The sequence below is a fragment of the Orycteropus afer genome, unplaced genomic scaffold (genome assembly GCF_000298275.1).
Source record: "Orycteropus afer afer isolate SDZICR_OR568_19922 unplaced genomic scaffold, OryAfe1.0 scaffold00312, whole genome shotgun sequence".
Classification (NCBI taxonomy): Eukaryota; Metazoa; Chordata; class Mammalia; order Tubulidentata; family Orycteropodidae; genus Orycteropus; species Orycteropus afer.
In genome coordinates, this window is record NW_006921899.1 from 460,005 (window position 1) to 473,708 (window position 13,704).

At 48.5% G+C, this 13,704-nt stretch overlaps 1 protein-coding gene across 1 annotated transcript in view; it reads left to right on the plus strand.

Moving 5' to 3' along the window:
• The window catches only part of PRKCB (protein kinase C beta), a 580,609-nt gene that overhangs the window by 294,264 nt on the left and 272,641 nt on the right, over nucleotides 1-13,704 (plus strand). Inside the window, exons 4-5 of the mRNA XM_007951796.2 lie at nucleotides 2,727-2,838; nucleotides 5,953-6,081. Coding sequence (XP_007949987.1) covers nucleotides 2,727-2,838; nucleotides 5,953-6,081 — 241 coding nt within the window. The remainder of the gene's footprint in view (nucleotides 1-2,726; nucleotides 2,839-5,952; nucleotides 6,082-13,704) is intronic.

The window sequence follows — 13,704 nt, forward strand, 5'->3', positions numbered from 1 at the left end:
TCTGTTCGATAGGTGATGAGGACTAGCAGGTACCTCTAAAAAGGGATATCATGCCCAGATTTGAATTTTAGATTACTGTGGAAGCTAGGTCAGAGAAATAGGAGCAGGGGGCCTGTTTAATAGATTTGATCATCACTTTTTATTTCTTCCTTCACCTAAGTTAGCATGTGTCTACCCTCTAGTTAGTGGTTTACTTTCCCTTACCCTGCTCCCCTCATAACCATCATAGAATATTTCTTTTTTTGTGAAATCCTTTTCTTGACTTTTTACAATACATGCAATGGTTTCATACAATATTTGTCCTTTTGTGATTGACTAACTTCACTCAGCATAATGACCTCTAGGTTCTTCCAAGTTATGAGTTGTTCCACAGATTCAACATTAATCTTTAATGTTTTACAACATTCCACTGTGTGTGCGTACCATAGTTTGTTGACCCATTTCTCCATTGATAGTCATGTAGGTTGTTTCCATCTTTTTGCTGTTGTGACCAGTACTGTGATGAACATGGGTGTGCATGTATATTTGTGTCACAGCTCTTATTTCTCTAGGATATATGGCTAATAGTGGAATTGCTGGATCATATGGTATTGCTATTCCATCTTTATTACTATTATTGTGATTTGGGTGAAAGTTTACAGAGCAAATTGATTTTCCAGTCAGCAACCCATGCACGTTCTGTTTTGGGACATTTATTGCACTCGCCACACTGTAACAGCATTATTCCCACTTGTATCCTACGCCCACCCCCTCCGTTCGTATTACCTTCCCATCCATCCTCACTTTCCTAGCTCTATGTCTGGGCAAATGTTGTCCTCTTGATCTTATGTGTGTGATTGTTGTAATGAGTGCATGCCCTCCTGATGGTACTGTTCACCTTACAGGTCCTTCTTTCGTTTGACTGCCATTGAGTGATGGGGGGCAGGGTCAGTCCTAGGCTTGAAGGATGCCTAAGGGCCATAGTATCGAGGGTCCCACCCATCCTTATCAGACCAGTGTGCCTGGTCTTTTTTATGATTTTGTGTTTTGTTCCACAATGTCCCCTTCTCTGTCTGGGACTTCGTAATTGTGATTTCTTTTAGAGCGGTCAGTAGTAAGAGCCGAGCACCATCTAGTTCTGGTTATTTCCAGCCTTTTTTTTTTTTAATAATGAAAAAGTAAAAACTTGATTTTAGAAGATAAAAGTGTGGTTATAATTTTGGTTTGATGTTTACTAGTTTAAACCACCTTATTTCACGCTTTTTAAGGAAGCACCTTTCTGTTTTCCACAGTGGTTGCATCATTTTATAACCCTACCAGCAGCATAGGGTGCTCTGGTAGTGTAGTGCCTGAGGCATTTGACTGCTAACCAGAAGGCTGGCTGTTCAAACCCACCAGCCACTCTCTGGAAGGAAGGTTGGGCAATCTACTTCCACAGAGATACCACCTCAGAAACCCAAGGAAGGGTCACTATGAGTCAGGTCCCACTTGATGGCACAAACAACGGCAACAACAACCAGCAGTGTGTGAGGGTTCCAGTCTCTTTACACCCTTGCCATCATTTGCTGTTTTCTGTTATCTTGAACTTTGCTATTAGTGTTGGGGAGAGACGGTATCCCATTCTTGTTTTGATTTGCATCTTTCCAATGGCTAATGATCTTGAGAATATCTTCATTAGTTTGCTGGCTGCCTGCATGTCTGCTGCCTTCTTGGGTGAAGTGTCTGTTCATGTCTCCGCCCATTAAATTGGGTTATTTGTCTTTTTGTTGTTAAGTTTTTGAAGTTTTGTATAACCTTTAAAGATTAGTCTCTTGTCTGATAGTCACTGCAGAATTGTTTTCCCCAGTGTGTGGGTTCTCTGTTTACTCTTTTGGTGAAATCTTTCAATGTGCGTGTCTGATTTTCAGGAGGTCCTGTTGTTGTTGTTATGTGCCGTCAAGTCGGCCCGACTCATAGCAACCCCTCCTTGGGTTTCCAAGGCAGTATCACTATGGAAGTAGATTGTCCCATCTTCCTTCTGAGGAATGGCTGGTGGGTTTGAACCGCCAGCCTTCTGGTTAGCAGTCAAGTGCCTTAGGCACCATGCTACCAGAGCTCCTGTCATCTGTATTCTCTTCTAGTGTTTTTGCATTTTTAGTCACGTTTGATTGTGTGTTTATGTCCTGGAGTAGGGCCCCCAAGTTTGTTCTTATGTTTTCTTTGATGGTCTTTATGGTTTTAGGTTTTTACGTTCAGGTCTTTGATCCAACTTGAGTTTGGTCTTGTATATGGTGTGAGATAGATAGATTTGCCCATCACTTTGTTTTGCTGTTTTTGGAATCCTTGCGGGAGCAGGTAGGTTGGGTTCTCAGGTAGTTCCAAGTGGAAGCAAACTGTGGCATAGACTGCTGCTTGTCTATAGTGTCCATTCTTCCCTTTAATAAGAGAACCCTTGAGTTTTAGCAGAGAGCATAGCCATCAACTAGAACTACCTTTCCCAGAGTCCCTTGCAGTTTGGTGTGGCGACGTGATTATGTGAGTGTATGCCAGAGTCAGAATGGGAACAGTCAGCTTTCTTGACCATTCCTTCATTCAACGACTATTTATCAAGCACCATGTCTGGGTACAGGACTCCTCCAATGATAGTATAATGAATGCTGGGGGCCAACTTTGGTTTTTGGTGAGCTCTTCAGTGATACTCAACACAGTGTGAACCATGGCGTGCAACACTGACACCACTCTCTTCTGTTTGTTTCTCTTGACCATAGGACCCCCGGAGCAAACACAAGTTTAAAATCCACACCTACTCCAGCCCCACGTTTTGTGACCACTGTGGGTCCCTGCTATATGGGCTCATCCACCAGGGGATGAAATGTGACAGTAAGTACATTTGATGTCAGGCTACTTCCTCATGGGGTAGGGTACATGTCTGCACAAATTCCCAGTGCTGGGTGGGCTGGTATACCAGATATCCATAGGTGCAGAGCAACCCTTCGCTATTCCTAAGCGTAGTGGCCTAAAACCATCATCATTTATTTCGCTCATGATTCTACACGGCAGCCCTTGGGCTGGGCTCAGCTGTCATAGGCTGGGCTTGCTCGTGCATAGATGGTGAGTTAGTACGTTGACTGGGTCTGGCTGGCCTCCTCCTTGTGTCTGAAGGATGGCTGCCTGTCATCAGGGTGATAGGGATGACTGGGCCACCTGCCCTTCATCCTCAACAGGCCCTCGTGGATGGATCAGGGTCCCAAGTGCTTCAAGAGGGCACAGCCCATGACAAGCACTTTTCAAGTGTTTGCTTGTGTCACATTTCATCCTGCTCCAGTGATCAAAGCAAGTCATAAGGAAAGGGACACAGCCATGTGGGAGGAGATGGCCATGGTGTGAATGCAGGGAGAAGGAACAATTGGGTGCCCTTCCTCTGACCCACACCACTGTTGTGTTAAACACTGGTATGCAGGACTGATGCATTGTTTGCATGGTGAAGGCCTGGCTCTCTCCATTGTCTGAGCTGGAAGAGGGGAGAGTGATTCTCTAGACTTGGCTAGGTGGGAAAAGGCAAGTGGCAGAGGTGGGGGGGGGGTGGAAAGACTCCTGATCATTAAGCAAAGGACTGAGTGGCCCATGGGGCAGAGGAGTGAGTAGCTGCAAAGGGACAGGGCAACTCTATGTGCTGGTAACTCCAGAGACCTGTTGGCCTGCAGCGGGCTCAGAGAACAGAGGGAGAAACCCACAGAGGCAGAGAGTGACTGAGAAGAGTGAGTATGGACCGAGCTGGAAGAGAGCAAGAGAGATAAATGGAGAGAGAAACACATTCTGAAGCCTGGACAGAGTGACACACTCAGACAGGTACCGGGGGACATACAGACACATACATCTAGGCACAAGGAGCGATGAAGAGGAACAGCTACTGAGGGGCTCAGCTAGAGAGAGAGACTCGGACCAACAGACAGTGTGACTGGAAGTGACATAAGAAGGCTGTCTACACACAGGCTCATGCAGGGATACAGAGGTGGAGGGGGCCAGAGAAAGAGGCTGAAACGCACACAAAGAGAGACCAAGACTGAATCAGAGAGAGAGAGACAGAGGCCAAGACAGAGAGGTCCAGAGACAGGACAAGACACATAGAAAGACAGACAGATGGAGAGAGACAGAGTGACACAAACACCATGAGTAGGGAGGGTGAAGCAGATGTGGTCACAGCTGCAGCCAGAGGCCGCGAGGCACACACGGAGCAGAGGTGCGGTGCCAAGGGGACAGACACACCAATGTAGGGGCAGAGAGACTGATGCCGAAAGAGGGTGAGAGCCACAGAGACACATGTGGTGGATGGGAGACCCCGCTAGACTCCTGGGACACAGGCAGAGAGAGGAGATGTGCTGACGCTGCTCCTGCAGGATGTGGACACCTCCTGCCCCCCAGGAAGCCCAAAGGTGGGGACTGGTGGGTGGGAGTCGGGCTCATGCAGCGCCGAGATGGCTCCTCAGGGCCTTGGGGCCTCTCCCTTCTACTCCCACCAGCCTCTTCACATAATGCATTTTTAATTAGTTTTTTTTAATTTCCCCAAAGTGGAAACTTGTCCTCTGCTGCCTCCTGGAGCTTGGGGTGGCTGGGAAGAAGGCCCTCACCACCTCTGTTCCAGGGAAGCCAAGCCTCCAAGTCCTGAGAAATCACCGGAAAGGCAGGCCCCAGGGGATGAGTCAGCGTCTTCCCATTCTCAGACTGGAGCCAGGGGCCCCTATGGTGCCTGTCCTCCTAGAGCAGGTGCCGTTCCAGAAGCCCTGGGGAGATGAACCAGCACATTGAACAGACACACATGGAGGAGGAGTGTGCTACGTAATTGTAGAATTTCCATACAAAACTGGAGACTCCAACCTAAAGGTCTCAAACTGGTAGACCAGGGGTAGATTCAGTTTACAGATTTATTTTATTTGGCCTTCCCTGGTTTAACTTTTTTTGTTGTTGCAATCATTAGTGATGGATACTATGGGCCACCACCCAGATCCCTCACACTCGGTGTCCCAGCTGCACCCCTCATTGGAAATTGCCCTTGACCACAGAGAACTGCCTCATCCAAGATCAGGTCCCACCCAGGGATGGTTCATGGTCGGTGATTGGCTGATGCATGGAGCAGAGACCTAGGCTGCTGACTCTATTGGGGCAACTCTGGAGGGTCATCCTCACCCCAGAGCCTTAATTCCAGTTCACCGCAGTCGCTTCTGGGAGCTCTGGTGGCATAGTGCCTAAGGCATCTGACCGCTAACCAGAAGGCCGGTGGTTCAATCCCACCAGCCACTCCTCGGAAGGAAGACTGGGCAGTCCACTTCTGTAGGGATACTGCCCCGGAAACCTAAGGAGGGCTTGCTGTGAGTCGCAACTGGCTCTGCGGCCGTGAGTTTGTTTTTTGTTTTTTTCAGTTGCACCCATACGTGAGCCCAGTGTCTCCCTCTGCCAAAACCTGCTTCCCTCACTGCCTTCAAACGTAGCTCCCAAGAGCTCACCCACAAACCTGCTTCCAACTCCCCACCTATTTCCAGGGAACTCAATCTAAGATTATTAGGTGTGAATATTTAAAAGTAAGGAGAGGTCAACACAAAGTCTGGATTCTGGCTTACCTTGGAAGACGTCTTGGAAAATGGACACCCTGGCACACGTTCCTGCATTGCTGGCGCTGGGTGGGCTGCCGCTCCTCAGCCGGTGCCCTCTCTTCCTGTGGACCCTGAAGTGGGGGACTCCGGCTGCTGAGGACTGGGGGTGGATGGCTGCTTCCGGCTACACCCTTAGCCTCCAGGAAGGATGGATTCCATCTCCACGGTCCATCAGGGTCTGGGGGTGAGAGCTGGAGAAGCCCTTGTCCTCCAAGTTGGTCTTGGCCAGGCTTGTAGGTCTCAGCCCCCTCGCCTGGGGGAGCAGGAGGGGCCCAGCTGGCTGCTGGATGTGGGCAGATGCCACCACACACGGCCCCGCCTGACCCTTGCCTCTCTCTCCATACAGCCTGCATGATGAATGTGCACAAGCGCTGTGTCATGAACGTCCCCAGCCTCTGTGGCACGGACCACACGGAGCGCCGCGGACGCATCTACATCCAGGCCAACATCGACAGGGACGTCCTCATTGTCGTTGGTAGGTGGCCTGGGGCTCCTGTGCCAGCCGCACGGGTTCCTGACCCAGTCGGACTGCTGTTTGAAGAAGGGCTGCTGTGGGGAATGGGGGGCCTGCCTGCCCACTGCCCAGAGAGGGCAGCCACAGGGGGCAGGAGGGATAGGAGGACACTGCCTTCATACCTCCCGTCCCCCATTTGCACAGTGAGTGGCCTCAGAAACTGCACCCCTCACAGCTACTTCTCAGCACAAGGGCTGACCTCAGTTCAGAGAGGGGGCGCTGGGGTCCCTGGTGCTCCTGCTTGCACGGGGGCCCCCACTGTCCCACTCCTTCCCCTCTCCTCCTCCTCTCATTCTTTCTCTCAGTGTCTCCAGAATCTGTCCTTCCATTTCCTTTATTAAGGGAGGGGATGCTTGGTTCTTCCCCAGATGTTTTCTATGGGGGTGGGGGAGTGGGGAAAGTAGAGTCTTAATCATCAAGGTCAAAGCGGCATGGTGTTCCTTCTTGGAGAGGAGGGCGTATGTGGGATGCAATCCAGCCCCGCCCCTGACTTTCACTCGTATTTGAAACATTCTTTAACTGAATGGTGACTACACTGGTCTCTCTTACATTGTTTACTACACTCTGTGCATGTCTGAAATATTTCATTCCAATAAGAAGGAGGGTCAATACAGCTGCTAAACAGGGGCAGTGGGAGCAGGTGGGGAGAGTGGCTGATGTCCTGCCCACTTTAACGCTCAAGACCACTTGGCTCTGGCCATGTGATGCTCAAGCAAAATTGGAATTCAACAGTGCTGGTGCCATCGAGCCGGCTCCTACTCACAGTGACCCTGTGTATGACAGAACGAGACCCTGCCCAGTCCTGGCTATACCTGAGCCCATCACAGCAGCCAGCGTGTCAGTCCATCTCGATGAGGGCCCTCCCCTTTTTCCCTGACCCTCCACTTTACCAAGCACGATATCATATCCTCCAGGGAATGGTCCCTTCTGACAACCGACCACAGTAGGTGAGACGAAGTCTGGTCATTCTTGTTTCCGAGGAGCATTCTGGCTGCACTTCTTCCAGGACAGATCTGTTCATTCTTCTGGCAGGCCACGGTACTCTCAGCATTCTTCACCAACGCCACGATCCAACAGCATCAGCTCTTCTTCAGTCTTCCTTATTCATTGTCCAGCTCTCACCAGCCTGTGAGGTGATTAAAAATACCGTGGCTTGGGTTAGGCACATCCAGGCTTCAAACTGACTTAGCCATAAAGCCACGGCAAAGCCAGAACTTGAAGGGAATTCTCTCAGAGGCTTAGGACACAAACTGCCATCAACTTGATTACAATTCATGGAAAGAGCAGTTGATGAATCAATAGTTTAGGGGATTGATTTTGGAGGGGATTGATTTTCTAAAAACGGTCGTTTTCTGGGATGGTCCAGCAGCTCTAAAGTGCTGTGAGGGTCTTTACCTGCACCATAAGAAAGTTTACAATATATTCCTGTAAAATTTAATCTCTGTTTAAAGCAGGGTTCGTGAGGCCCAGTGAGCTTTGAGGAAACGTACATCCCATTGAGTTGTTTTCTCCTCCAGAGCAAGGATGGAGGCTGCCTCTCTCCAACTGAGGTGCTGGGGGACCAGGGAGAAGCCTTCAGTCGTGGCAGGTTCCCAAATCCACCCTCCTCCCCTAATGTCTTAACAAACAAACAAACCCCCAGCAGCGGAGTTGATTCAAACTCATAGCGACGCTATAGAACGGTGTAGAACTGCCCCGTCGGGTTTCCAAGGCTGTACATCTCCACGGAAGTAGAATGCCATGTCTTCCTCCCATGGAGCAAGTAGTGGGTTTGAACTGCCAACCTTTTGGTTGGCATCTGAGCGCTTTAACCACTGCACAACCACACTACCTAAGAGTCTAGCTCTGGAAGAGGAGATCTGGTGGTGCTGTGGTTAAGGTATTGGGCTGCTAAACCAAAGGCCAGCAGTTTGAACCACCAGCCACTCTGTGGGAGAAAGACTAGGCAGTCTGCTTCCGTAAAGATTTACAGCCTTGGAAACCCTGAGGGGGTCACTGTGAGTCAGAATCTACTCCATGGCAGTGGGTTTGATTTTATTAGTTAGTGCTTGAAGAGCAAAAATGATACTTTTCTGCCTCCTAGTGGCATTTTTAGGAACTGCACCAGTTCAGTTCGGTAACGTTTCTGGGGGCAGGCATTTATGGAAGTCATTAGTGTATGGTGTTCAAAATCCTACGTGTCATTTCTTTCAGTCTGCGCTCCAACTTTATAAATATCTAATCCTGCCCTCATCTTATAATGAAGAGACTGACTCTCTTAGAAGTTAAGTCACTTAACCTGAAGTCCTCAAACTCACACCGTGAGTAATAATAATAAAACAGTAGCAAACGCTTGTTGGAGTTATTTTTCCTTTAATGTGTCAGTCATTCTTACCACTGTATTATACTTTACAGAACTTTCTTAGAAGGAACTATCTCCCAGATAGACTTACGTACTCCAAGTGTTATGATATTTCTGTCTTCTCCAAGACTGACATCCACATATCAAAAGAAAAAGAGCACCAAAGAGAACTAAATCCTTGACAGTCCCTTGGGAAAAGGTGAGGGCCCCATCTTAACTCTACACTAGATTCCAAAAGAGGTTTAAATGTGAAAGAAACTGATACTGAAGGTTCACAGAACTGTTGTGAAGCAGGAAAGGTATTGGCTGTCACAGTGACTCCAACAAAGAGGAAAGCATTTATGAAAACCTCTGAGGGCCTTCAGGTGGGTCGTCCATTCCGTGTCCTCCTTCTGAAGCCAACACTGCAAGGCAAGACCAGAAGAGCAGAGGGCGGTCCCAGACACAAACCACACCTTAAGCGTGAACTGGGAGGTGGGGGTAATTTAGAGTGATGAGGGGTTTACAGTGTGAGAAAGGAGGCAGGTCATAGGAAGGTGGGATGGCATGCAGGTGTTCATCCATTTATTTGGGAAAGGTCCCAAGCATCAGGCTGGATCCAATGATGGACGAGATCTAGTCTCTGCCCATAGTGCAATGTGGCAAGCAGTGTGGTAGTGCCACTGCTCAAAAGGAGTTGTTGTTGTTGTTGGTTGTCATCAAGTCAGTTCCAACTCATGGTGACTGCACGTGTGCTCCATGGGGTTTCTAAGGCCTTTACAGAAGTAGCGCACCAGGCCTGTTTTCTAAGGAGTCTCTCGGTGGCTTTGAACCACCAATTTTCAGGTCACAGTCAAGCACTTACCCATTTGAGTCACCCATGTAGACCCCTCAAGTCGACAGAGGCACTTCAGGCAGAAGGAACAGGATATGCAAATGTCCTGTGGTGGGTGGTGGCCTGGAGAGGATGAAGGATTGAAAGAAAGAGAACAAGACCACCGTGTTAGACGTGATCTGTCATAAGGGTATGGGAAAGCACTGGTGAGTTGTTAAGAGAAGGAGAAATGAGAAGATTTTAAACTACGAGAACCCTGAGGACAGACAGAAAGCTTGGATTTCAGTAGCCAAGAAAGATCAGGAAAGCTCTGGATCTGTCAAAAGTACCAGGAGCCCAGGTCCTCTGGAGAGTTGGGGTTTCCAAAGTGCATGGGACATTCAGAGCAAATGGCAGAGTGTCAAGGCTGGAAGGTGGGAAGTTCTAACACTGCACATGCCTCAAGGTCTGGATGAAGTGAGGTATCATGGCCTCATCTGCCCTGAGACCAGAAGAACTAGATGGTGCCCAGCTATCAGTACCAGCTGTTCTTATCGGGGCCACAATTGATGGGTCCTGACACAACAGGGGAGAGTGAGGAACTCTCAGCTGTTGAGTGTAGGTTCCCTTGCCCGTGTGCTGAGACAGAAGCTCCTCTAGATAGTTTCACTCACGGTTCAGTCATTTATTAATCTATTCACTCAACGTTGTCTTGCGCTTCTGTTTGTCCAGCATGTTCTACACCCTTGGAGTACAGTACGGGGCAAGACAAGGTCTCTTTGCTGGGACTGCTTTATCTTTCTACTGTGGAGTGGCTGGTGGGTTTGAACTGCTGACCTTTTGGTTAGCAGCTGAATGCTTTAAGCTCTGCACCACCAAAGCAAACCAAACCCATCACGGTAAAGTCAATTCTAACCTCATAGTGAGCCTTTAGGGCAGAGTAGAACTGCCCCATAGGGTGTCCAAGGCTGTAAGTCTTTACAGAAGCAGATTGCCTCATCTTTCTCCCACAGAGTGGCTGGTGGATTCGAACACTGACCTTTTGGTTAGCAGCTGGATGCCTTAACCACCATGCCACCAGAACTCCTTGTGCACCACTCTCCAAAAACCAAACTCGCTGCCGTCAAGTCGATTCTGACTCATAGTGACCCCTGCTTGGGTTTCCGAGGCAGTATCTCTATGGAAGTAGATTGCTCCATCCTCCTTCCAAGATGTGGCTGGGGGGTTGAATGCCAGCCTTCTGGTTAGCAGTCAAATGCCTTAGGCACTATGCCACCAGGGCTGCCCACTAAGTACTTCAGAATGCGATCATCAAGTACAATTTGAAATTATTAGTTTTTAAATTTTTGAGGTAAAATTTACGTACAGTGAAATACACACAGCTCAGGTGTACAGTGGCTGAGTTTGAGAAATACATGTCCCTGTGTAGCCCAGGTTTTTATCAAGTTAATTCTCTTTTGATGTCATGGCTGCCACTGAGGAGGATCTGATGAATGCTCTGAACACCATCCTCAGAGAAACACTCTTGTGTGTGCAGTTATGCATGGCCACACCCCTCCCTCCACACTCTCACCTCATGGCCACACCCCTCCCTCCTCCACACCTCATGGCCACACCCCTCTCCACACCCACACCCCATGGCCACACCCCTCCATCACACCCACACCCCATGGTCACACCCCTCTCCACACCCACACCTCATGACCACACCCCTCTCCACACCCACACCTCATGGCCACACCCCTCTCCACACCCACACCTCATGGCCACACCCCTCTCCACACCCACACCTCATGGCCACACCCCTCCACCACACCCGCACCCCATGGCCACACCCCTCCATCATACCCACACCTCATGGCCACACCCCTCTCCACACCCACACCTCATGGCCACACCCCTCCATCACACCCACACCACATGGCCACACCCCTCCATCACACCCACACCCATGGCCACACCCCTCTGTCCACACCCACATCTCATGGTCACACTCCTCCTTCCACACCCACATTCAGGTGCCATAGGACTGAAGTTCAGTGTGTTCGATTTCGACTCCACTTGCAGTGCAATATCAGTCCTTCAGTCCCTCTGACCATAACCAGCCCAAGCAAAGTCAGATCTCACAGGTTAAAGGGCACCCTTGTCTAGACTGCCAAGTCTGCCCAAGATTTTAGACACCAGCTCCAACCCTGGGGGGGCCCAGGTCACCCACATTTCTGACCAAATGGCTACAGATTTGGGGATTCCCATTTAGTGTAGTTGGGCAATCTACTTCCATAGTGATGCTGTTGTTGTTATTATGTGCCATCGAGTCGGACTAGACCCATAGCGACCCCTTCTTGGGTTTCCGAGGCAGTATCACTATGGAAGTAGATTGTCTCATCTTCCTTCATAGTGATACTGCCTTGGAAACCCAAGGAGGGGTTGCTATGAGTTGGGTCTGATTCAATGGCACATAAAAATAATGACAACAACAACATTATCCTCTCAGATTTATTAATGAGCTAGAATGATTCACAGAGCTCAGGAAAGTGCTACTTACAGCTTTATTCTAGCAAAAAAGACCCACAAGAAGAGACACGTAGTGAAGGTTTGACGAGTCGTCTTCCCTTGGGGTCAGGACGTGTCGTCCTTTGTCACTCCTGTGGGCACATTGGTGTATACGCAGCGGCACTCACCCAAGCGGCAGTGTCCAGAGTTTGTACTGGGGTCTCACTTCATAGATGACTGAACCATCGGCCACGATTGCACTCCATCTCTAGCCTCATGCTGTCCCTGGAAGTTGGGCTGATGTCATTGGTGGGTCTTCCTGATGTGTTCCCATCCTGACTCCCCTGGTTGTCTTCAGCTCTCAGGAACTTTGGAGTCCTCCATGAAGATATTCCAGTCGCTAGGCAAATCCCAAAGGTGAGAGGTTATCACTCAGGAAAAAGGGACAAAGACCAAATTCTTTGGGTAAAACAGTTTATCACATTGTCTTACCTCATCCTTAATAGTTGGTAGTTTGGTCTGAGAAATTTGCTTGCTGAGGAAGGTCTGTGTAGCTTGTCTCCTATTCTGCCAGCTTCCCGGAAGTCCCCCTCATTTGAAAAATTTTAATTGCATGAAATATGTTTGTTGAAAACTCTTTCTTCTTTGTGTACTCGGTTTGTTCCCTTAGAACAAATTCAGCAGGGCACCATGTTATGTTGCTTTTCTTCAGTGTTGTCATGGAGAGTTGAATTGAATCCTACTTTGATCTGTGGACCATCTGAGTTTCTCACTGCATTTTAAACCGTTGTCTGGATGCCCCATGAGGCCAGGATGAGGCCTCACTCACCTGCCCTTTCTTTGCTATGTCTATTGACTTGTGAGTTTTTGGGTGTGTATGCTGGATGTTTAAATCTGGCATAGTTGAATTGAAGAGATGGAGGGAAGTTGAAGTCTTGGCATGTAAGGAACTTTCTCTGTGTCCCTAATGTTTAAGTCCCATGAAAACTATCAAGATCAGAAGCACCCAAACCTCAGGGGTGTGCTAGGTGCATAGTCATTCTCCCAAATGTCTGCTGAGGTGTGTGGATGGGGCACTGCCAGGGCAGCTGCAGGACTGGGACTTTATATTGCCTTTGAGGACAATGGTCTGGCAATACCTATTAAAATAAGGATACATATGCACATTTGGAGGAGGCTCTGGTGGCATAGTGCCTAAGGCATTTGACTGCTAACCAGAAGGCTGGCGGTTCAAACCCACCAGCCACTCCTTGGAAGGAACACTGGGCAACCTACTTCTGTAGAGATACTGCCTCGGAAACCCAAGGAGGGGTCGCTATGAGTCAAACTGACTTCATGGATGTGAGTTTTGTTGTTGTTGTTGTTTATTTGGTTTATGCACATTTTGACTCTCAAATTTCATTTTTGGGCGTCTATCCCAAATTTTTACTTTAATTTATTATTTTATTTCAATTTTTATTGAAATAAAAATACCAACATTCAAGGAAATAAAGTCCAGATTGATGTTGTATTTGTAGTAGCAAAAAAAGAAAAACAAAAGGAAACGACTTAATTAGGGTATATCGGAAACCCAAGGAGGGGTCGCTATGAGTCAGGGCTGACTTGATGGCAAACAACAACAACAACAACAACAACATGCACCATTAATGACAATGCACTACAGCAGCCACAGGGCTTCCTTGGAGCTGCTCACGCACCGAGTCTTGGTCTGGGAACTGGCCACACAGGTGCATTCACTTTGCGAAACTTCATCAAATTGTACAACACCCATTGATACATATTTATATACATTATAAGGTCTCTACCAACAAAACAAAACAAACAAACAAACAAAAAACACTGCCATGGAGTGATTCCAAACTCGTAGCCATACCCATCAAGTTCCCAAGGCTGTAAATCTTTACAGAAGCGGACTGCCCCATCTTTCTACTGTGGAGCAGCTGGTGGGTTTGAACCA